This window comes from Pteropus vampyrus, unplaced genomic scaffold (genome assembly GCF_000151845.1).
Source record: "Pteropus vampyrus isolate Shadow unplaced genomic scaffold, Pvam_2.0 Scaffold358, whole genome shotgun sequence".
Classification (NCBI taxonomy): Eukaryota; Metazoa; Chordata; class Mammalia; order Chiroptera; family Pteropodidae; genus Pteropus; species Pteropus vampyrus.
In genome coordinates this window covers 562461-584784 of record NW_011889139.1, presented here as the reverse complement: position 1 = coordinate 584784, position 22324 = coordinate 562461, and the positions used below count along the sequence as shown (strand labels likewise).

Sequence of the window (22324 nt, the reverse complement as noted above, 5' to 3'; positions counted from 1 at the left end):
AGTATGTGTTTCCTTTTCTGAGAAATGCATCTTTATAACTATTGCCCATTTTTCTAGTGGATTGTTTGTTCTTTTTAAATGTTGTATAAATTTTTTATGTATTCTTAATACCAATCTTTTGTCATCTACAGAGACTGCAAATATCTTTTCAAGTCTGCAGTTAAATATTTTCACTCTCTTTAAGGTACCTTTTGAGGAGCAGAAGTTCTTAATTTTAATGTAGCAAAATTTATCAATCTTTTTAAGTTTAATTCTTTTGTGTTTGGTTTAGGAAATCCTTTCTTACCCAAACGACACAAAATTATTCATGTACATTTTCTATTAAAAGTTCGAAAAGTTTATTTCTGACATTTAAGTCCTTAAAGCTTCTGTAATTGATTTTTTATAAAACATAAAACAGCAGTCCAATTCTATTTTCTTCCTAATGGATGAACAACCAACCTATTCCCAAGCAACCACCCATAATGAATTACCTGGAAAGTGACATGTTTGCTGTTCTTCCAGACATTCCAAATTCTTATGAGTGCACACACTCCTGCTGCGGGGTGTGGTGGATGACAAACTCAGCTCAAGATCATCTCAGAAAATATGGAAAGATCTTAGTAAACAAGAACCAAGGGTTCAATATACAAAAAGGTGGACCCCCAACTTATAGCTGAGTTGTGTTGCAAAGTCTTTGACTTAGTCCTAGAACTAAAAGTCTTGGCTTACAGATATTGATTTCACATTTCAGGTCAGCTCAGGAAAGCCTACTAATATCTCGGGGTGGGGGGAATAGTGTGGAGCAACAGTTTTTAGTTTTTAATTTTTAGTTTTATTGTATCGAAACAAACAATTTTTATATTTGTAAAATGCTTATATTAAAATATAAGTAGGAGGTATGAAAGTTAATGGATATAGATTTCTGACATGATTCTGAAATGGACTTTGTTTTTCTGTACTTTTGAAGAGATACCATTGATTTTCTTTTGTCTAATTTCTTCCAGGCTTTCCTTTTCCAAAGTAGTTGCATATCATCAACTCTGCTCTTTGGCTCATTATTCACGGTGCGCATCACAAGCTAACTCTCAAAAGGAAAGAGGGAAAAGAGAGGGACAGTCATGGTCTGGCCGTCTTTTGGTTCAAAAATGGAAGTGGGGCAATGAGAAAGGGAGAATATTTAATGCAGAATAACAAACAAGATGGAAGGGCAGGGAAAAATGGCAGTGTGTTAAAGAGGACACACAGGTTTGAAGAGACCTAGACACGCGAGCGCCCCCTGGCCAGACTGCGGCGGCCCAGTCCCTGCAGGCCCCTGGTTTCGTAGGCGGCTTCAGTTTCCTCAGCCCGGGCCACTGGGACCTCGAGCTTGGGGAGAAGGTGGGAGAGAGATTGCTAGGAGGGCTCCAGCCGTCCTCCGGCCTATGGGCGCGGAAGTTGGAAGTGAGATGTTGAAACATCTATTCTCCAGAATTTTAAGAGGGCCAAGAAGACAGGAGGGAGCCCCGGGAGAGGAGCAGTTGAAGTCAAGAACTAACTGAATGCTCTAGAGGTCCCCAAAAGCTGCTTACGCCCGCGGGGCGCGGGTTCGGGTCATTCCCCAGGCAGCCGGCTCCTCGCACCCTTCGCTTGGCTGAGCCGCCGCTTGGGTTCCCTGCACAGCCCTCGCCCCGCAGCAGTGCGCATCACAAACGCGGGTATGTGCGGAGAGTCCCGCGCGGAGCCGGGTACCCAGCCAGACCCTTTGCGAGCTGCCAGAACACGTTTGGTAATAAACTTAGAACGAACAGACTGAAAACTGCGGTCTTGGACAAGACCCGGAGTGTGATGAAGTCTGCAGCGGACAGTTTCCATTTTCTTTCACCGAGACGCCATCGCCTAATCCTGCTGGGGTTCTAGCAAACGGAGACACTCCGGGCAGGCTTCGATAGAGCCGTTAGCAGCAGTCATCACTCCTTTGCAAATCAAAGTACCCTCAAAAGAAAGGAGGCAGACTCAACTTAGCCCAGTTCTAGGGTGGAGGGAGGGCAAAGGCGGAGGTTTAACTCTGTCCGCGCTCGACGCAACGCTCCCTCCTCCTCAGGTCCCCGCAGAGAGCCGGGACTGCTGCTCTGGTAATGCCAGCCAGAATCCAGGGGCTGGAGGCGTAGGGGTTAGAGACCTGAGGACGCGCCGGAGCCTGGGACGTCCGGGTAGGGCTGGAGGATGTGGAGTTCCACCCAGATCTCCCTCCTTGGGTGAGGGCGAGGACTGCCAATCTAAAAACAAACAAACAAACAGCTCCCCCCCCCACCGCAAAACAAAACAAAACAAAAAAACCTAGAAAACATAGAGAAGCCAAAAGACCTTCCCATCACCTCACCCCATCACCCCATCTATCCACCAAAGGTAACCAAGGCTACTGTCCTTGCATGAGACGGGGTGGGTTCCGGTCCACAGAAGCGAACCTGTATGGCTGTCCTTTCTGCGCGGTACCCCATCCCGGGAGGTGTCACCGAGTTCAGCTGATACAAGGACTGGACCTTGCAGGGTCAAGGCCGCTGCTCTGGACTTGTGAGGATCGATCGCTTTCTCTGGGAGGGAGGCGCGCTGTAGCGGAGAAACCTTGACGGGTAACGAGTCCTCCGCGCTTCTTTGCGCTTCTTTGCTCAGACCCAGGTCTGAGCGCTGCCCTGGGAACTCTTTTCCCTCTCGGGAAAATTTTTTAGGAAAAATATTTCTCGGTAGCTACTTCCGGCAGGTGGGCAGTGGAGGACCCGGAAGCAGGGAGGTTCGGAATCCCAGACAAGCTGAGGAGGGAGAGGCACGCAGCATCACAGCCAAATCTTACCAAATCGAGCCTGGTAAAATTTCCCCACAGTTCAGGAGCACGAGGAACTTTAAAGGAATCAAGTGCCGAGGCTCCTGAAGGTGAAGTCAGTGAGGTTGTGGACTGAGGACAAATACGGTCAGTGTCCAGTTCACTACAAGCGTCCATGTTCCGCGGATTGCTTGTAGACCCCCCTGGTTTAGCATCTCGGTCCTCAAACCGTAACAGCATCCGAGAGGGCGGCTGTTAGAGCATCCAAGAGCATAATCCCTTAATCCTCGTATACCCCATTAAGTAGTTTACTAGAGCACCCATGGCCTCTGTCAGCAGAGGCTAGCTAGGCTGAGTGATTCCTTGCCCCTTTTGCACATGGCTGTCTAGGAGCCAGAAAGGAATCCTTGAAGACTAGTGTGGTAGAGAAGGTATGCTGGACGGTGGGACTTTTGATTGGCTCATGAGGATTCATCCATCTATCGGGGTCTCAGAGCGGATACCGTAGGAGGAGACAGTGGCGATGCCTAGTGTTTGCCTGGCTTTGCTCTACCAGAAGGTGGCGAGAGTATGCCTGCCTAGGTGGAGAAAGAGAAACTGATTCTACTGAGTCTGTCAAGGCCCGAGGTGAGAGTTCTTGTGGCCAGAAGAACAGGAAAGATGAGCAGCTAAGGATAGTGTCCCGTTTCAGAAGTGTTCTTTTAAATGTCATAAGGCTCTTCATCTCTTTTGTTTAAATAAGAAAATGAGCCAAGTTTTAGTACCTTCTTGTAAGTGGGAGATTGAACTGTGATGATCTGCTGTTGGCCTGATTATGAAAATTCACAGATGTTTAGGTCCATCAGAAAACAGAAATCAATTTCAGCTTTTATTGTCATGGCAACAGGACATTAGGTAAACAACTATTCATAGTTACAGTATCTCTCAAGACTAATAGACATTTAACAGGCCAGAGGAACAGTCTTGGAGGATTCCTTTGCCACGATATTAAAAAATAAATCTACAAGGGCAACTTCATAGCATGGAATACTTTCTGCTTTTATGCACCTGAGAGGAAGAGTGCATTTTCTCTTATTTTGCTAATATAATTTTCACCGGCAGTTAGGAGGGTCTGCTGTTTTCCACACCAAGCACTAGATTTCCACTATGAGGGCACGTGGCAGGCCTGAGAAGTGTAAACTGCTGATATTCAAGGGAAAGGGCAGGGTATGGAGGTCATTATCAAATGAATGTAGGGGTACACAAAGGTCTTCATCTGGAGTGTGCAGAACTTGAGTCTCTGTAACACTAATCCTATCATATATTTAGTTTCTATGGAAAAAACTCAGTAATAGCGGGCACATAAATTTACAGTCCTAGCAGGTTATTGAGCTCATTACATTATAATAAAATATTTTTTACTTATTTTTTCACAGTCATTCATCCATACAGTTTTTAATAGCTTTATGGGGTATTTTTGACAGATAATAAACTGCACGTGCATTTAAAGTGTACGATTTGAAAAACTTTGACATGTGAAACCATCACTGCAATCAAGATAGTGAACAAATATATCATCTCCAAAAGCCCTTTTGTAATCTCTCCCTCTCACGTCTCCATCCTCCGCCCCAGTCCCTAAATGAATGATTGGCTTTCCATCACTATAGAAGAGTTTGCATTTTCTAGAATTTTATACAAATGGAGTACTATAGTATGTACTCTTTTTTGTCTGGCTTCATTCACTCAGAATAATTCTGAGATTCACTCATGTTATGGGTACCATAGTTTTCTTTTTTATTGCTGAGTAGTATTCCGTTGTGTGTATAACCAAAATCTGTTTCTGTTAATGAGCATTTGGATTGCTTGCAGTTTATGGTTTTTACAAATAAAATGTTCTGAACACTCATGTATAAGTCTTTGAAAGGACATATGTTTTCATTTCTCTTGGGTAAATATTTAGGAGTGGAATAGCTGGGTCGTATGGTAAGTGTATGAAATTACCAAACTCTTTTCCAAAATGGTTGTATTTTGTGTTCCTACCAGGAGTCCCCTTTCCTCCACATCCTCAGCAGCAGCTGATATGGTTAGTCATTTCAGCCATTCTAATTGGTGCGTGGTGTTATCTCATTGCAGTTTCAATTGGCATTCCTCTAACGACTAATGATGTCAAATATCATTTCATGTACCTATTTGCAGACTATATACATTCTTTGGTGAAGCATTTGTTCAAATCTTTTATTGATTTTTAAATTGGGTTGTTTATTTTCTTATTATTGCCTTTCACGAATTCTACATAAAAATTAGGTAGATAAAAGTTCTTTATCGGATATATTACTTGCAAATATTTCTTCCAGTCAGGGACTTGTATTTCCATTCTCTTCACAGTGCCTGTCAGTAGGAGACATTCTCAAGGTCCATTATATTACTTTTTCTCTTTTATGTATTGTGCATTTAGTGTCATCTCTAAGAACTGTTTGATGAACCCAAGGTAAAAATACTTGCTTCTATGTTTGCCTCTAGAAGTTTTGAGGTTGAGAGACTAAATAGCTTTTTGGGGTCTTTTTGACAGATAATAAACTGCACGTGCATTTAAAGTGTACGATTTGAAAAACTTTGACATGTGAAACCATCACTGCAATCAAGATAGTGAACAAATATATCATCTCCAAAAGCCCTTTTGTAATCTCTCCCTCTCACGTCTCCATCCTCCGCCCCAGTCCCTAAATGAATGATTGGCTTTCCATCACTATAGAAGAGTTTGCATTTTCTAGAATTTTATACAAATGGAGTACTATAGTATGTACTCTTTTTTGTCTGGCTTTATTCACTCAGAATAATTCTGAGATTCACTCATGTTATGGGTACCATAGTTTTCTTTTTTATTGCTGAGTAGTATTCCGTTGTGTGTATAACCAAAATCTGTTTCTGTTAATGAGCATTTGGATTGCTTGCAGTTTATGGTTTTTACAAATAAAATGTTCTGAACACTCATGTATAAGTCTTTGAAAGGACATATGTTTTCATTTCTCTTGGGTAAATATTTAGGAGTGGAATAGCTGGGTCGTATGGTAAGTGTATGAAATTACCAAACTCTTTTCCAAAATGGTTGTATTTTGTGTTCCTACCAGGAGTCCCCTTTCCTCCACATCCTCAGCAGCAGCTGATATGGTTAGTCATTTCAGCCATTCTAATTGGTGCGTGGTGTTATCTCATTGCAGTTTCAATTGGCATTCCTCTAACGACTAATGATGTCAAATATCATTTCATGTACCTATTTGCAGACTATATACATTCTTTGGTGAAGCATTTGTTCAAATCTTTTATCGATTTTTAAATTGGGTTGTTTATTTTCTTATTATTGCCTTTCACGAATTCTACATAAAAATTAGGTAGATAAAAGTTCTTTATCGGATATATTACTTGCAAATATTTCTTCCAGTCAGGGACTTGTATTTCCATTCTCTTCACAGTGCCTGTCAGTAGGAGACATTCTCAAGGTCCATTATATTACTTTTTCTCTTTTATGTATTGTGCATTTAGTGTCATCTCTAAGAACTGTTTGATGAACCCAAGGTAAAAATACTTGCTTCTATGTTTGCCTCTAGAAGTTTTGAGGTTGAGAGACTAAATAGCTTTTTGGGGTCTTTTTGACAGATAATAAACTGCACACACTTAAAGTGGACAATTTGATAAATTGGCTTAGTATTAAAGTATAAACTTGCTGGGTTTTTGGCATTTTGTGAACTCACCCCCATGTTAAAACTTTAAAAATACAGATACTGGGACAGTCAGCAGAACAGGGAGTTCTCTGTGTTGAGTGGTTTACAGACCCTGAGGAGGAAAATCAAAGGCTATTTGTTTGGAACAACCACATTGAAGGGCCAAGGTGTACTTTAGGAGTTTCCTTATCCTTGGATTGACAGCAGGGATTGGCAGAGGAGACACACCATCTTTGCAATCATTCTTCGGGGCTGAAAAACATCTGTGATTAACAAATAGCTCTCCTGCTGCCCATATTTAGCCCCTAAAAAGAGGAAAGCTATGCCTATCTTCGTAACAGTTATAAAACCCCATGTCATATTTACTGTAGATCAGGGAAAATTTTGTGCCCCAAGCATTGCCCTGGCTTGATTCCCACACCATACTCCTGTAAACAACTCCATCCAGGAGACAAGGCTCTAATTCTGAGGAAAAGAAAAAGAAAAAAGGATACATTGAAAGAGAGAGCCAAGATGACAGCTGAGGAGTAGGCCTAGAGATCCCCCCAAGTCAGGATCCAAGAGCAGAGGGCTCAGGGGGAATATATTCTGAGGAAAGAAATTGTTGTTAATCAATGGTATACTTAATGTATTTGATTAACAAGTGTCCTTGTATGAGGCAGAGAATTTGGAGATAAATTAGTATTAGATACATAGAAAACTAAGCAAACAAAAAGTCAGATGATTAAAATCCTGAGCAAAGCAGAAAATTGTACAGGAAATGAAATGCAGTCATAGTATACTACCTAGCACAACTGTGACTAGAGAGTCAAAACAAGGTAAACATTGAATTTTGTTCTAACACAAAGTGATGATGTAACCACATTGGCAGGTTATGGGTAGGGGAAGATAGGGAGAACTAAATCTTATAGGAGTAAATAGATAATACCTGCGCTATATAGAGACCAAGAGGTATATACCAAAAGAAGCATCACCTCAGGAGAGTAATAAAAAGGGGTAAGGTAGGAGACTGCTGATTTTATGCTAAGTCTTATAGAACTATGTTACTTTCAATACTATATTGATTTGATTGAACTTTGATTTTCAAAATTTATAAAAATTCGTATTATAATATATTTCTTTGGAAAGTAGTAGGCAATGCATGTATCTCCTATTATGAAGCTTTTCCCCCCATACAACCAGGTGTCTGATATAATCTGTGTTATATAGTCCCATATTCTTGGCACTCATGTAGATGTAAACCACACGCTCTACAGTCCACATAATAATAATCCCACCTTGACCTTCTCCTCGCACATTCTAAGTTTTGTGTTTTTTGGATCTGGTATTCGTTTTCTCCAAAGCAATTAGTGAAACTTCAGTGCTTGGCTCTGAATAGTACAGACCTAGGTGGCCAAAAAAAAAAAAAAGAGAAAAGAAAAGAAAAGGATAATGTCCCTCTGTCCCTTTACAGCTGCCTTTCCAAATGCTATTTCTGGCAAAGGATAATTGTAATAACACCTGGACTTCAAAGACTGTTGCTATTTCCTATGAAAGTAAATCACTAACAGCTAAAAAGTCTGTTATCCTGATAGGTTGTTTAACTAAAAGATGTGCTGCTCTGACGGCATTTAAATTGACACCTTTTTCCTGAAAGGGTTATATACACTTACACATTTGAAAGCCTGAAGATAGAAGAAGAGCTCTTCCCTGTTCTCCCACATGTACGGAGATAATAAAACCTATGTTCCTGCTCAATTGCTTAAGAGTTTGGGAATTTGTGTTTCATTTCGATGAACATTTATTACCCAGGAACTGCTGCAATGCTTAGGGGCTGACCATCCCTACTGGCATGGCACCCGGAACTCCCAACTCCACTCTCAAGAAACCATCTGGAATCAGTTCTACTTGTTGCTACAGACACACTCTCCGCTGCCACCTGCAGATGACACCAGCTCTTCCAAGAGCAGTAGCTCCGCCTCTCTTTCCTATGACCTCTATTACCCCTCCTTTTTTTCTTAAATGTTAAAAGATTATTTACAAAGCTTCTTTGTTATACAGAAAGCAAAAATGATGTTACGACCTCAGCGTAACTGGTAGCCATGGATGGTTATGACTCAATCGCAGCTATCCACACTACAGCAAGAATCTTACATAAAAACCTGACAACACAATTTGGTGGGGCGAAGACTCTAAGCTTAGTGGAAGGCAGACTGTCACAGGAAGTATGTTCTTTGGGTGACGGGTAGGTATCCTGGGGTTGGTATACAGCCCTTCTTTTTTTTTTTTTTTTTTTTTTAACAGTTACCATCTCCATGTGAGCAGTCCAATCAATCCTGAACAAAGTCCTAGTACTCTCCCTTCTCAGACCAGGGAGACATCCTCAACTGCTATTCAGCACTCCCTGCCTCAGGCTCTGACCTATCTGATTTCTTTCTAGCTCCCACACCCATCACGAATGGATGGGAGAGCAAATCTCTTCTCATGAAGGGCTCAACCTCTGGGACTGGTACCCAACAGGAGTCAAATAGATATTTGTGCTGGGATATGTGGGGCACTGTGGGCTAGACCCAGGCCTGCCCACCCCGTCCCACGCTGTTACTCTGTGAAGACTTTCAAGACAGCAGCCCACAGGCATCATCCAGAACACAAGCCATTTAAAAATAATCTCTGGAACCTATTTGTATCAGAGACCCCAAACTCACCTACCTCGCTTGGATCCCAGAACTTTGGCCCATAGTTTGACTGTTTCCTCTGAAATCTTTCATAGTTTATGAAAGATTTTATGAACCAGAAGGAAATCTATGACCTTGGTATTTCGATGGAATGCATTATGGACTTCAATAGTAACAGGGGAAACAGCCCACAGACCTTGGAATCGCAAAGATCACTGTCAGGGTGGCATATCAGCGAAACCACATAGAAAAGGGAAGTGACAGATTTATCCTCTTCCCGTGGCACTTGGTATTTTACTGTTAGGTAGCTAGTCAGATACGAGCGACAGGGAGAAAGTCAGACACGAGCGACAGAGAGAACAAAGAAATAGGGGCCCAGCTTAGAGACCACCCAAAGAACACCCCAATGGTAGTAGAATTCTGGGTAAGCACATGTACACTAGGCAAAGTTATTGCCTAGTGTCGATCAGGTGTCAGTCCGCTCTGAGAAACCGGTACACGTTGAAACTGAAGCCAGGATCAGAGCCAAAGGAGCAGTGCAGTGGGTGGCCAGGAACCACCAGCCGCCATCACCAAGCAGACAAAGCCGCAGAGGCGGGAATCCCACCCTCCTTACCTTCCAGCGGCCCGCCTAGCCCTGCAGCCCTCGGCGGATCGCAAAGGGGAAGAAACAACAGTCAAGCCTGTGTGGTCCGCTCTAAGCGTGGGTAAACCCACTGAAAAGAACTGAGCCATAGACCTGAAAGCGTGTCTCCTCCTGCCCACCTCTTCCCCACCCACGGCGGCAGAGCCTGGTAGAGGCACCTGGAGCCGTGCAGAAAGCACTGCCGGCTGGCGGCTTCTAGTTATAGGAGTGTGGTCAGGGAAACACACAGGCTCGAAGACCCATCGCCTGCCTTAACCCACTACTGGGATAGTGCCCTGAGGCTGAGAGGAAGGGGTAATAAAGAGGACGCGCGCCTCCGAGAATACAGGCGTTTTTCACGCTGAGAGAACACTCCCCTACACACACAGAGATCCTGGAAGTACGGTACTGATAAGAGAAAACAAATCTTGCATTACAGCACCATCTACAGGAAAACAAAGGAAAGACCTTTACTTATCAACCTGCTGAACAAAACAATCAAATGCTGAAAAAAGAAATATTCATTCCCTCAAATGTCCAGGCAGAGAAATAATCAAATACCACGAATAACCAAGGTAACAAGGAAATATGAAAAGAAAATGAAAAGTCTCCAGAAAATAAAGACATAAAAGACTGTGCCTTAAATGACAGAGAATTCAAGATTGCTGTTCTGAAAAAACTCAATGAGATTCAAGAAAACTCAAAAAAGGCAGTTCCATGAACTCAAGAATAGAATTAACAAACTAAATGAGTACTTTATCAAAGAGATTGAAATTCTAAAAAAAGAACCAAAGAGAAATGCTGGAGCTGAAGAACTCAATAAATGAGGTGAAGAATGAATGAGAAAGCTTAAGAAATGAAGATCAAATGGAGGGGAAAAAAATAGTGATATTGGAGATAGAAATTTAGAAATGACATGTGGAAGAAGAAAGAGGATTAAGAGTAAAAAAAAAATGAAAGATCTCTACAAGAACTGATACCATTAGAAAGAGGAATATAAGAATAATACGTATAAAATCCTACCAGAGAGTCCGGTTTAAACTCATCGTACACCTGTAGCGCAGCAGGTGCACCTGCAACTCCTGTTCCACTCCTCAGCCTGCTGCTCTCAGAACCTGGGGAGGAGGGACGTCCAGGAGCTCAGGAGACCTGCCCGTGAGGGAGGGCAAAAGGCCTTTTGTTCGTCCCATCAAGCTGCCTCAGCCTCACTTTAATCACTCCCACTCACCCCCTCCTCCCTTCTGTGTCCCCTGTGCTTCCTGTGCACGCAGCTAGGGTAGTGTTGCAATATGATACCAGAATGCGCTCCCCCTGGAGGGAGTGACATCTGACCTCACTCCCTCTCCACCCGCCCTTACATGTCCAGGCCGGGTCACTCTGTTCTTTCCGCCGCTGCGCTGGTCTTTGGTAACAGTCTTTGCCCAGTGTGGAACCAGGATTAGGCCACGTCTGGCGGAAAGAGGAGCGCGCCCGGTAGCCCCAGTCCTAACAGTGATCGAAGCAGACTGGACCCCTGGGAGGTGGGGAGAAGCTAGGCTTTGAGGACCTGAGCCAAGGACAACCACCCTACACGATCGCGCGTCCACCGCGCCTGCGTCTCTGTAGAGGCACCAGAGTGGTCCAGCCTCCTGCTAGTGTCTGTCTGCTCCTTGTACCCCGCGGGGGAGGGAGGGGGGCCACCCGGCCGGGGTGCCGAGGAGGTGGGGGCTCCGAGTAACAACAGAATCTACTGGACCCGGTGATCCACGCCTGAAAGGACGACAGCGGTGGCTATCACGAGTGGACCAGCGGGCTTCTCCCATCCATGCTCCCTCCCACCTCCGCCTCTTGTGTCCTTGGGCAGAAGCCCAGAGTCCCACCCGCAGTATGTAGCACCGTGGGGGCTCCTTGGTGGTCCAGTCCTGCTCCAACTGCTGCTTTCACCGGGGCGCCTTCCAACTACTCTGCCTTGGAACCTCCGTGATCAAATAATTCTCCATTTCACTACTGCCAGCTTTCCTAGCCAGAACCCTATAGTTTCCTAAACGCGCTGAGACCAGGTGGCCACCATTCCTTGGATGACTTTGCAAATGTAAATTGTGCTTCCTTGTCAGTCCCCCTCCCCGCTCCCCCACCCTCCATTCCCAAGTGACCTATCGAAGTTTAGATCCAGAAATAGGGGGAGCTCATTCTGGTATCATATTGCAACACTACCCTAAAGAACAGGGAATATCAAACATATTAAAGAAGCCAATTAATATTGACTATTCATATATTAAGAACCAAGTGCTTTAGATTCATTATTTCATGTAATCTTCACACTCTAAGCGAAAGACACTATTCACTCTTTAAGTCTTTAAAAACAGCATTATACAGAAAAGCGTACAAATAATAAGCTTGATGAAAGTGAACACACCCAGACCAAAAATTAGAAGCTCTTTGTACCTCCCCATCACCTTCCACTCCCTGCTTCCTATAAGTAAACAGTATCCTGACTTTTAATATCATAAGCTTAGTTTTATCTGGTTTTGAACCTGTATAAATGGAATCATTCACAATACAGTATATTATTAGGTCCAGCTTATTTCACTGAATATTGTTTGTAAATTACTTCTATATTATATGTAGCTGTCGTTTGTTCGCTTATATTGGTCTGTCACGACCAATGTGTTTATTTTCTATGGACATTGGAGTTACTTCCACTTGGGGACTGTGATGAAAAATGTTCTCATTCTTATACATGGTTTTTGGTTGTTTTTTTTTTTGGCTCAAGTGAGTACATATTTCTGTTGGCTGTGTACCTAGGAGTTGCTGGCCATACATATTTCTGGTCATTTTTAATGGATGTTGCCAAACACCTTCAGGGAATATTGCCAAATATATTTTCCTAAGTGGCTGTAGCAATTTACCTTCCCACTTGCAATGTATAAGAGTCAGTTACTCCACATTCTCACCAAAGCTTGCTTTTTGTCGGTGTTTTTAATGTTAGCCATTCTCATAATATTTTTATTTTCTATTTTCCTAATGACTAGTATGAGCATCTTTTATATACTTATTGGTTATGAAGTACCTGTTCAAGTCATTTGCTCCAACTTTATTCTTCTTCAAAACAGTAATTTTATTTCTGACTCTTTGTATTTTCATATACATTTCAAACAACTTTAGTTTCTGTCCCACCAAAGGCTCAAAGTTCAATTGGTATTTCATGAGATCTATATGTCAACTTGGGGAGAATTTACATCTATATAATGTTGAGTCATTCGATCCATGAACATAGTACTATCTCTTACTTATTAATTTTTTTAATTTCTCAATAATATTTTATAGTTTTCTATGTAAAGTCCTTCAAAATATTTCAGATGATTTATTTCCAGGCTTTTGATGTATTCTGTTATTATAAATGGCAATTAAATTTTAATATTCTAATTGTTACAGGTATACAGAAAGATGATTTTTGTAAATTGCCATTGTATCTAAATTTACTTACTATTTCTAAGTGTTAATCTTGTAGATTTTTTTTTCAGATTATAGACATGGACAATCCTGTTGTCTAAATAATTTCAAAGAATTTTTTTTTAATTTTTTTTAGGCGAGGCAACCCTTGGTTGACCTCACAGATTGCAAGGATTTTGTCAGTTTACAATTGCTTATTATTATTATTTTTTTAATTTTTTATGCCTACAGCACCTGGTCTTTCTAGGTGGTCTCCCATCCAAGTACTAACCAGGCCTGACCCTGCTTAGCTTCCAAGATCAGACTGGTTCAGGCTTGTTCAGGTTAGCATGGCTGTAGACTGAAAGATTTCTAAGTTTTCAATTTTTATGCTTTTTATTTCCTTTTCTTGTGTTATTACACTAGCCAAAATCTCTAGTGAAAAATCAAATAGAATTGGTAATAGCAAGTATCATCTCATTCTTAATCTCAAGGGGATCATTAAATATAATGTCGAATGTAGATTTTAATACAGATAATCTTTATAAGACTAAGGAAGTCTCCGATTTTTAGTTTACTGAAAAATTTTATCATGAATTATTTAATTTTATCAAATATTTTTCCTCCATCTATTGAGATAATCACATTATTTTTCTTCTTTATTCTGTCAATGAGATAAATGGAAATGTGATGCAAGCTAGACATTTCAGAGTCGTCCCTGGAAATTTTTCTGGGTTATTGAAAATGGTCTTCTCTTTTCTCTTCCATAATCATGAACAACTATGTAAGTCTGGATTATCTTTCCTACTACATGGAGATATAGTCTGCCAGAAAATAAGGTCAACCCAGAAGAAATCAAAGCTAAGGTATAATATCAGTGAAAACATTTGAACCCTGCATCTAATGTCAGACCTTTCCCTGGATAGACAAGATATATGAACCCATGAAATTTTTTTTTTGCTTAAAGTACTTTAAGTTGATCTTATTTATTTTCATTATGTCCATGTTTCATGGAAGATTTTCCCAAGCAAACTGCAAAAATCATGTCACACTGTTGAACATGAACTGTATTTCCCTCACAGTTGAGTGATGGGAAGGAGCATGGGGCTGGGACAGGGCACCGCAGTTGAAACATGCAGTTCTAGGCAGCCTTATTCAAACAGTATGGGAGAGAGAATATGAAAATCAGCACAGATCAACATCCAGATACAACGGCACTAACCTCTGTATTCACACACCTTTTAGATCCTACCCTACCACTCAATTCATTTTCCAAAATATAAAGAACTTCAGCCCATTATCCTGGCCTTTGGAATGGATATAGAAAGAATTATCCAACCTGTCTTCCAAATTACAGATAAAAAATATTCTAAGAATTTCTGGACCATGACAGATATAAGGAGACAGGAAGCAAGAGAGACAGTAAAACAGACAAACTTTGGGCAAGGAGAAGATTCACAACTCAGGGAACAACCAAGTTTTTTGTTTTTGTTTTTGTTTTTATTTTTGTTTTATGGAGACTTCATTGTTACTGCTATGATCCCTAGCTTAACTGACACTCTGGAAGTACCTAGCTCTGAACTCTGCACAGTACAGAATCAGCCCCATCATCCCTGGGCTCCTGTCTAAGACACTGGTTTAATGAAGCCATAATCCATGCACTTGATGAGACATTCCCGGGCTGTCTGAATCACTGCTGCCTTCTTCTCATTTGGTTCCTGTTTGCCCACAACAGTTAAGATCTCCAGCAGCTCACTCTCTACCAGCTTCTTGGCCAGCTCGGCATCAGCCGCCAGCAGGTTGTAGGCAATGACCAGGCCCCGGTGTTGGACTGACAGCTGGTCGTGCAGGCAAAGCCGCTGTAGTATCTCCAACCACTGAGTTGTCTGGAGGGATAAAGGTAGATCAGGAAGGATTGGAGGAATCAGTGGGGGAACCAAGAAAGAAGATTTTTGACAAGACAAACAGAAGGCATCGGTCAGGCCCAGATTCAGGGCTCTGAAAGGACAAGCACACATCTGGTTATGTGCCAAGTATGGGACTCAGCATATGCCTACTTAGGCCCCTTGGGACTGACTGAGTGATGCCCATCCCCTCACCAGGGCCAAGGCAGGAATTGGACAACTAGAAGGAACTTGAAATAATCCAATCACATTCATTTTACAAGTGGAGGGACTGAGGACCAGGGAGGGAAAGTAACTTAGCTATTCACACATTTGGAAATAGGAGAGAATAAACATCCACACATCCATTTATTTTTTAAGCATCTTGAGAAGCAAAGGGACAAACTCACTGCATGCCTGAGCAGAATGAGGATGAAGGGTGTTCAGAGAGGAGAATTCTAACCCTGAGCACAAGGTCCATGTCTGTTTCTGCCAACCCAGGCTCCTTGAGACATGAGCTCCAGGCGTGCATGCCCTAGATATGCATCCCAGCAGCCCTGATTTCAACTGGAATCGACACTGGAGTGTAGAGTGTATCCTCTCCTCTATCTCACCTCTATCTCCCTCCTCTGTTTCCAGATGTGAAGAAGCCCAACCATTGTACACATAGAATACAAGACTCTAGACCACTCCGATCACCCCAGGAGACAGAGGTGGAACTAAGAACAGAACCAAGAGGCCTGACTCTTAATCCTTTAACAAACATACACTGGCAGCAGAGTAGAATAGTTACCATGGGTCTGGAAGTCAGAGACACCAGTGTTCAGGTTCAAGCTCAACCACTTACCAACTGTATGACCTTAGCTAAGTTATTTAACCTCTCCAAGTCTTAGGAGCCTCGTCTGTCAACTGTTATGCCTACCTCTTAATATTGTGATGATTTAGAAAGATGATTCATGGAAAGAACTTAGATTGGGGGCTGAAGGATAGTGAGAGCCTAACAAGTAAAAGTAGACAGGGATGATGATTTTAGACATTAATCCAAAGATTTCCCCTTTGCTTCCTCGTATCTGTCACCCTCACCCTCTACTAGTCAGCAGGGATAGCTTTACATGCACTGCTCTCAAATGAAAAGACAGAGGGGGAAAAAAGGCAAATTATTGGCTTCCAAGCTTCTAGGCAGACTTTTGTAAACTCTACATTGAGCGTCCTACCACAAAGAAAGGAAATGAAAGTTCATCTAGCTGTGGTAGGGTTTGAGGAAAAATTTAATGCTGATAGGTATTGGAAAATGGGTCCAGTGTTCATCGTTCTCTAGGAATGAGTCAGTGGGGATCACCTCTTTGCCAAACCACAAGCTCCCCATGGTACCCCAACCACATCCATGCTTCTCCTGGGGAAGCTTGGGGCCTCACAGCAGTAGTTATTGTTGTTGTTATTTTTATTATTCTTAAGTAATGAATTATAAGCACCACCAAATGCAGTGGGTGAAACTTCAGTGGGAGGGATTTGAATTGGCAAACTGGGAAAGTCCAAACAATGAATATAAAGAGCTGAAGGGTATAGACTCTTCTCTCTTTAGGTGGTAGGAACAGATACCCAGGGGTGGGGAGGGGTTACCATGGGGGGCCGGCCTTCCCCCAGAGAAGCATTTAGGGGAGTATGGTCTTGGGTGGGGAGATTCCCTAGAGCCCATCCAGCCCCCTCCTGCATCCAGGGCCCACTCTCACCACTTGAGTCATCTTGAGGCACAATTTCTTATGTGCTGCTGTCAGCATGGCCAAGGCCCCCGCAGCTGCATTCTGCACCTTGTCATCATCCTCCCCACAGAGCAGCACCACTAACTTCAGCCGGTCGTTTCCATCAGCCAGGAACCTCTCTTGTACCTATGAGAAGAAGGTATGTGGCTCAGAGAAAAATGCACCCATCTGCCCAGCCTGGGGAGGGAAAGATAAACCTGAAGCTGCGTTCTTAGATCCAGGATCTCTCAGAGCTTTCCTTTGAGCAGCTCACCCATGCCACATCCCCCAGGAAGTCTTCCCTGATTAGCTAGATGAATAGTTTACAATCTCCACCACTCTGTTTGCATTTGGCTATCCACACCAGAAGAAAAATGCAGGCACAGACTCCTGAAGGGTAGATGTTGCCTGAAGAGCCAAGTCTCATTTCCCCTTGGGGAAGCCTAGAATGTTTCTCTCACAACAGATGGGCCTTCAGGGTCTGCCCTAAAATGACTTTGCAGTCCCTGAAGGCACAGGGGCTTGGCAAGAGCAGGGGACAATTGGGTAGTTTATTTGGTATTAAATTGCTGCTATAGTGTCTCCACCAGTTGAGAGCTGAGCTTTCTAAGGATCCAAAAGCAAGAGAGGAGCCTCCTGAGGTGAGGGTCTCTACGGAGCTCACTGACCCTATACACATGCACGCGCACGCGCGCGCGCGCACACACACACACACACACACACACACACACACACCTCTGCTCTACAGAAAAATCTGATTGATCAAGTTTAAGGGCATTTTGTTGAGTCAAGTTTCCTAGAAGTAGAGCTCAAAAGGAGTCATAGATCACAGTTGCCCAGGTTGTGGCCCTCCACCTGCATCTCCCTGAAGCTGAAGCAGTGGTCCTCAGAGGTGAGAGTATGGTAGAGACAGTCAGTGCCGGCCCCTCATATGGGGCACAGTTGTGAATGGGAAGCAGCTGCCCTAAAAGGCAGATATTTCCCCACCCCTTGCACCTAGATGTGGTCGTGACTAGTTCTCAGCAGTGGGGTGTGAGTGGAAGTGACACGTGTCACTTCTAGGCCACTATGGTAGAGTACTACAGATGCCTCTCCTGTGGTCTCTCTCGCTATTCACCATCTGAATAAAACACACTCCCCAGGTGGCACAGGGGGAGATAGTTCTTGATGATTGAAGAAGCCTGGATCCCTGAGTCACTGCTTGGCAGTGAGCCACTTAATGCAAATGTGAGCAAGAAAGGATATGAGTGAGAAATAAACTTCTATCCTCTTAGGACCAATGTATATTTTGATTTTGGTTGTTGCAGCAGCTGATGCTCCCATGGAGACAGCTACTCCTGCCTACCACTGTCTCTCCCCTCTCCTTCCTTGGACACACAGCCTTAGGTCAGCTCCCTGGGGGACCCTAGTAGCTTTGTTTCTTTTGATTTTAACAGGCTTTCATGGGTTGGGTTTTCCTCCTGCAACAGTGAGAAAATCCAAGATTTGAGTTAAGTATTGAGAAACAGAGTGAGTCTCACACTGGGGCCTACATGAGGGCCCAGGAGGGCCACTTGACCTGGCTCCTATGTTCATGAAGAACCTCAGATTTAAGCCCTGTTGTTACTTCTAATGAGGTTATATCTACAGGCATAACAATACTCTGACAGGATATAAAGGAAACATTCATTCATCATATGGTTATAATTTACCCCATTTCTGGACCTTGAGGCCATTGACATGTTCTGAATTCATAGTATTGTTATACATCCTAGAATTATTCTATGAAGAGCATGGTTATAAGTGCAATGCAGTTTCTACGGAAACAGCGATAGTTCATTCAATGTTAACATTTAAAATATTCTAAAATTGTTTATAACTTTTTGCATTATATATATATACTTCAACAAATGCAGTAGTTTAGCCTCCCTTGACTTGTAGGAGGCCCTGGTCTCATATCCTGCTTTGTTATGAGATTATTTAGACCTAAATAACTTAGAGCAATGGTACCTTCTATCTCATCCAGCCCAAGCTTTAGGGTCAAAGCCCCAGGCAAGGATAATATTACTTTGTATGTTTGCCTTTGTCTCCTTTGTGCATATATTCCTCCCAGGATCCCTACAGAGAGGGAGGCGGCTGTAACCTAGAAAAGATTTGGGGATTTCTGAGTTCTCAGGTAAAATCCTACCTTAATACCATTTTAGCAGCTCCCAGTCTCATGCCAGGCCCTGGCCTGTGGCCTGACTCTCTATGTCTTGATCACTCCCCGTTCCCAGGCTGAGCCCCCTCACCTCCTTGTTCAACACCATGTTGCACATGCACTCGGTGGCCGCCTGCCGCAGCTGGTCATGATTCTCAAACATGTAGTTCTCGATGTCTGGCAAGGCCCTCTCCTTAAAGATCTTCTGCCTAGGGTGGGAAGAGTGGACGAAGAAAGGCCACTGAGTCCTCTGTAGTGAGCACTTGGGGTTTTGGGCCACTCAAGGGCCCTTCCTCACCCTAGTGGTGTCCCTTCCACATCCTCAACCAGCATGGGGGCATTGATCCTGCCCCCAGCTCCAGGAGGGGCACCAGTGGGCATAAACTAAATGACATAGCATAGCATCTTGGCCACAATAATGGGTTCTCAGATGAACATGTCACCCAGCTGGAGATACTTTTGTATTATTGCTGAGGAAGAGAAATTCTTTCTTTTTCCTGCTGGATATGAAGCCGAGATGTGAGGTCTGGAGCTACCCTTGTGCCCATGAGAGAGGGGAAAAGCCCATCTGAGAATTAAGACAACACAGACAGGAGAGGTGCAGGGAACCAGGCTCCAGGACAGCTTTGCAACCCCTGCATCAAGCGGCACCTGAATCTGGAGTACTCCAGTCTTTATATTTACATGAGCCAGTAAATTCCCTTTATGCCTAAACCAGTTGGAGCTGATTTTCTGCCACTTGCCACCAAAAGAATCTCAATCCAATACACTCCACCATCTCTTGCTTCTAAGAAGGAATACAATTTCTCCCCACTCATCCCCCTGGATACCCTTTTACGACTTCAGAAAGAAGTGTCTTTTTACTGTCACCTCTGGCTTTGTACATTCACCATGTGGCTTTTCCAAGTGCTAATTCAAATCCCCCCCCTCCCCCACTGTTGTGTCTACCCACTGCCTTTGATCCTGCCTTAGGAAGAGAACAGTTTTCGCACGTGGGAAAATTCAACCAAACACTTCATGGGACACCTCTGTTCCTTCCTGCTCCCTCCACACACCACTCACCGAAGTTTGTCACTGCGCCCAGACAGGTTGGTGAGGCCTAGGAGAGCCTCGTAGTTCTGGAGCCCATCCCTCTGTGTGTCAAGGAGTCTCACAAGGGGCCGTACCACCTCATATACCTGGAGGGGAGAGGTCGAGGGGTGGGTCAGGTGGAGACCATGTTTCTTCAGTTCCTGACATTTATAGGTACCGAGCTTTAGAATTTCCAAAGCACTTGCCCACCCATTGTCTGGTTCGACTTAACAATGATCCTGAGAAACAGGATCATTTCCTTTTCTTAGCAGGTGGGATGGGTTCCCGAGAAGACAGCCCTGTTGGTCACAGGCAGAGCCAGGCCTGGAATCCAAGTGCCTCCAATTCATTGCCCTCTCTGTGGCAGCACCAGGCCCCCTCCCAGGCCACGAGCAGGGTGACAAGGAGAAAGGCACCTAGAAGCAAAGGAGACTCTTCCCATCCCTCCATCCCAACCACCCAGACACCCACCCGTTCCCCAGGGAAGGCGATGTCCGGATTTGAGACGGCAGCAATCTTTGCTAGGGCATGGGCTGCCTTCACCTTGCCCACGTCTGTTCCCTCCAAAGCCAAGGGAATCAGGGCCTGCAAGAAAGGGCACAGTCATTTCTGTCACAGCAATCCAGAGGCCTCTCTCCCCATCTTCCCTCTCTAGCAGTTTTCTGTCTGTTCCATTAGAAGTTCAGGAAGACTGTGATATAATCAACTCTTGAGCATTGTAGAAAACAATAAAATACTTAATCACAGATTCACACTCCCTGGGTCCCAGTATACATCAAAGGTTCACCCCATTCTCCCTACCATCAGTACGTTTGTTGGGCTTTGAAGAAATAAGTAGATCAAAAACTGGTTTTTCACTTTCTGCCTAAATCAAATCTAGTCATAACAGCAGCCATTTATTGAGCACCTACTATGAGCCAATACTTTAAATGTATTTCCTCTAATCCTTGTGATATTCTACAAAATGAGTGTGTGATTCTTTTCTCCCTTGTTATACAGATAAGGAAACTGTGGCTCGGGGAGATTAAATAATTGGTCCAAGGTTATGCAGCTAAAAAGAGGATGAGCAAGCCTTCTACAGCAAAATCCACAGTCTCTATATCTGCACCGGGTTTCCTTCCAATAGCCAGGAGGATAGACAGGGTTCTACAGTACATCCCATGACACATCACAGAATCAGGGAGAAACTAGACTGGGGCCATGAGCACAGATGTCACATATACCTGAATGACTATATGCCAGGAGATTGGGTTGGGGCAGGGAATACATTCTTCTTGGGCCGGGCAAACAGCATGCATGCAAACACACACATGCACACACACACGTGTGTGTGCACACACACACACATACACATACACACACATACACATGTGCTCCTCCCCAGTGGAGCAACTTCTAGGATGGTAAGAACTTAATCAGCCCAAATACCTTGCCACCACCTTGAGCCACAATGGTGCCTCGGTCCTTCGGGTTGTCACACAGTGCCAGGAATACCCTGTAGGGTAAGTATAAAGGTTGTTTAATGCACCAGGCATCAGCAGGCCAGCCAGTCAGATCCACTGAAGCCCTGGAGAGTGCTACCAGAGTGCATATGCCCCAGAATTAGCCACCTTGGGAAGATACTGCTGTGAAAACAGTGGCTAGGGAGGAAGTGAGGCCACGTGAGGCTGAAAAGAGCCATGCCCAATGAATGGCTCTTTGCTGCCTACCACCCAGGAGAAACTCCTAAACTTTGAGGCACCCCAGGACCTCTGTGATCCAGCCCTTGTCTCCCTCTCTGGTATTACCTAGCACTACTCCTTCTTGTGCACTCCATTTCCTCCATGAATTGCAGAAGAACCCCATATTCATTCTTTCTCCATCCTTGGTATCTTTGCACATCCTTTACCTGGAAACCTTCCTACCCCTGAAATTGTGTGGCTCCTTTTATTCCTTCAGGGCTCTCTTGAGTTGTCACATCCTCCAGAAGGCCTTTCTGGCGGCCCATCTTCCAGTCTGGCTGGTTGGGTGCCACTGCTTGTGCTCCAACCAACCCTCTGTCTTTCCCCCATCATGGCACCCATTGTATCGTATTGTAACTGTGATCTTGTCTGCCTCCCCCATCAGGCTGCACAGAAAGTGTGCTTTTTATCTCTGGAATATCAAGTCCCACACAAAACGTGGAAACCAGGTAACCTAAATGGACAATGACCTCTTTCCTCCTGGTATAAACTCCCACCTGTGATGACCTGCCCTGCCATGTCACTTTTCAACGTTGATCCCCTTCAGTCTCCTCTCCGGACCCC

General features: G+C 43.8%; 1 protein-coding gene and 1 pseudogene across 1 annotated transcript in view; both read right to left on the bottom strand.

Moving 5' to 3' along the window:
* Positions 1-13410: 13410 nt before the first annotated feature.
* LOC111731275 lies at positions 13411-13529 on the bottom strand (annotated as a pseudogene).
* A 313-nt stretch (positions 13530-13842) lies between these two features.
* Positions 13843-22324, bottom strand: part of UNC45B (unc-45 myosin chaperone B) — a 30725-nt gene continuing 22243 nt past the window's right edge. The window contains exons 15-20 of the mRNA XM_023522867.1: positions 21468-21534; positions 20511-20624; positions 20031-20146; positions 19060-19177; positions 16781-16936; positions 13843-15053 (exon numbers count right to left, since the gene is read on the bottom strand). Of these exons, the coding sequence (XP_023378635.1) occupies positions 14793-15053; positions 16781-16936; positions 19060-19177; positions 20031-20146; positions 20511-20624; positions 21468-21534 (832 nt within the window). The 3' untranslated portion in view covers positions 13843-14792. The remainder of the gene's footprint in view (positions 15054-16780; positions 16937-19059; positions 19178-20030; positions 20147-20510; positions 20625-21467; positions 21535-22324) is intronic.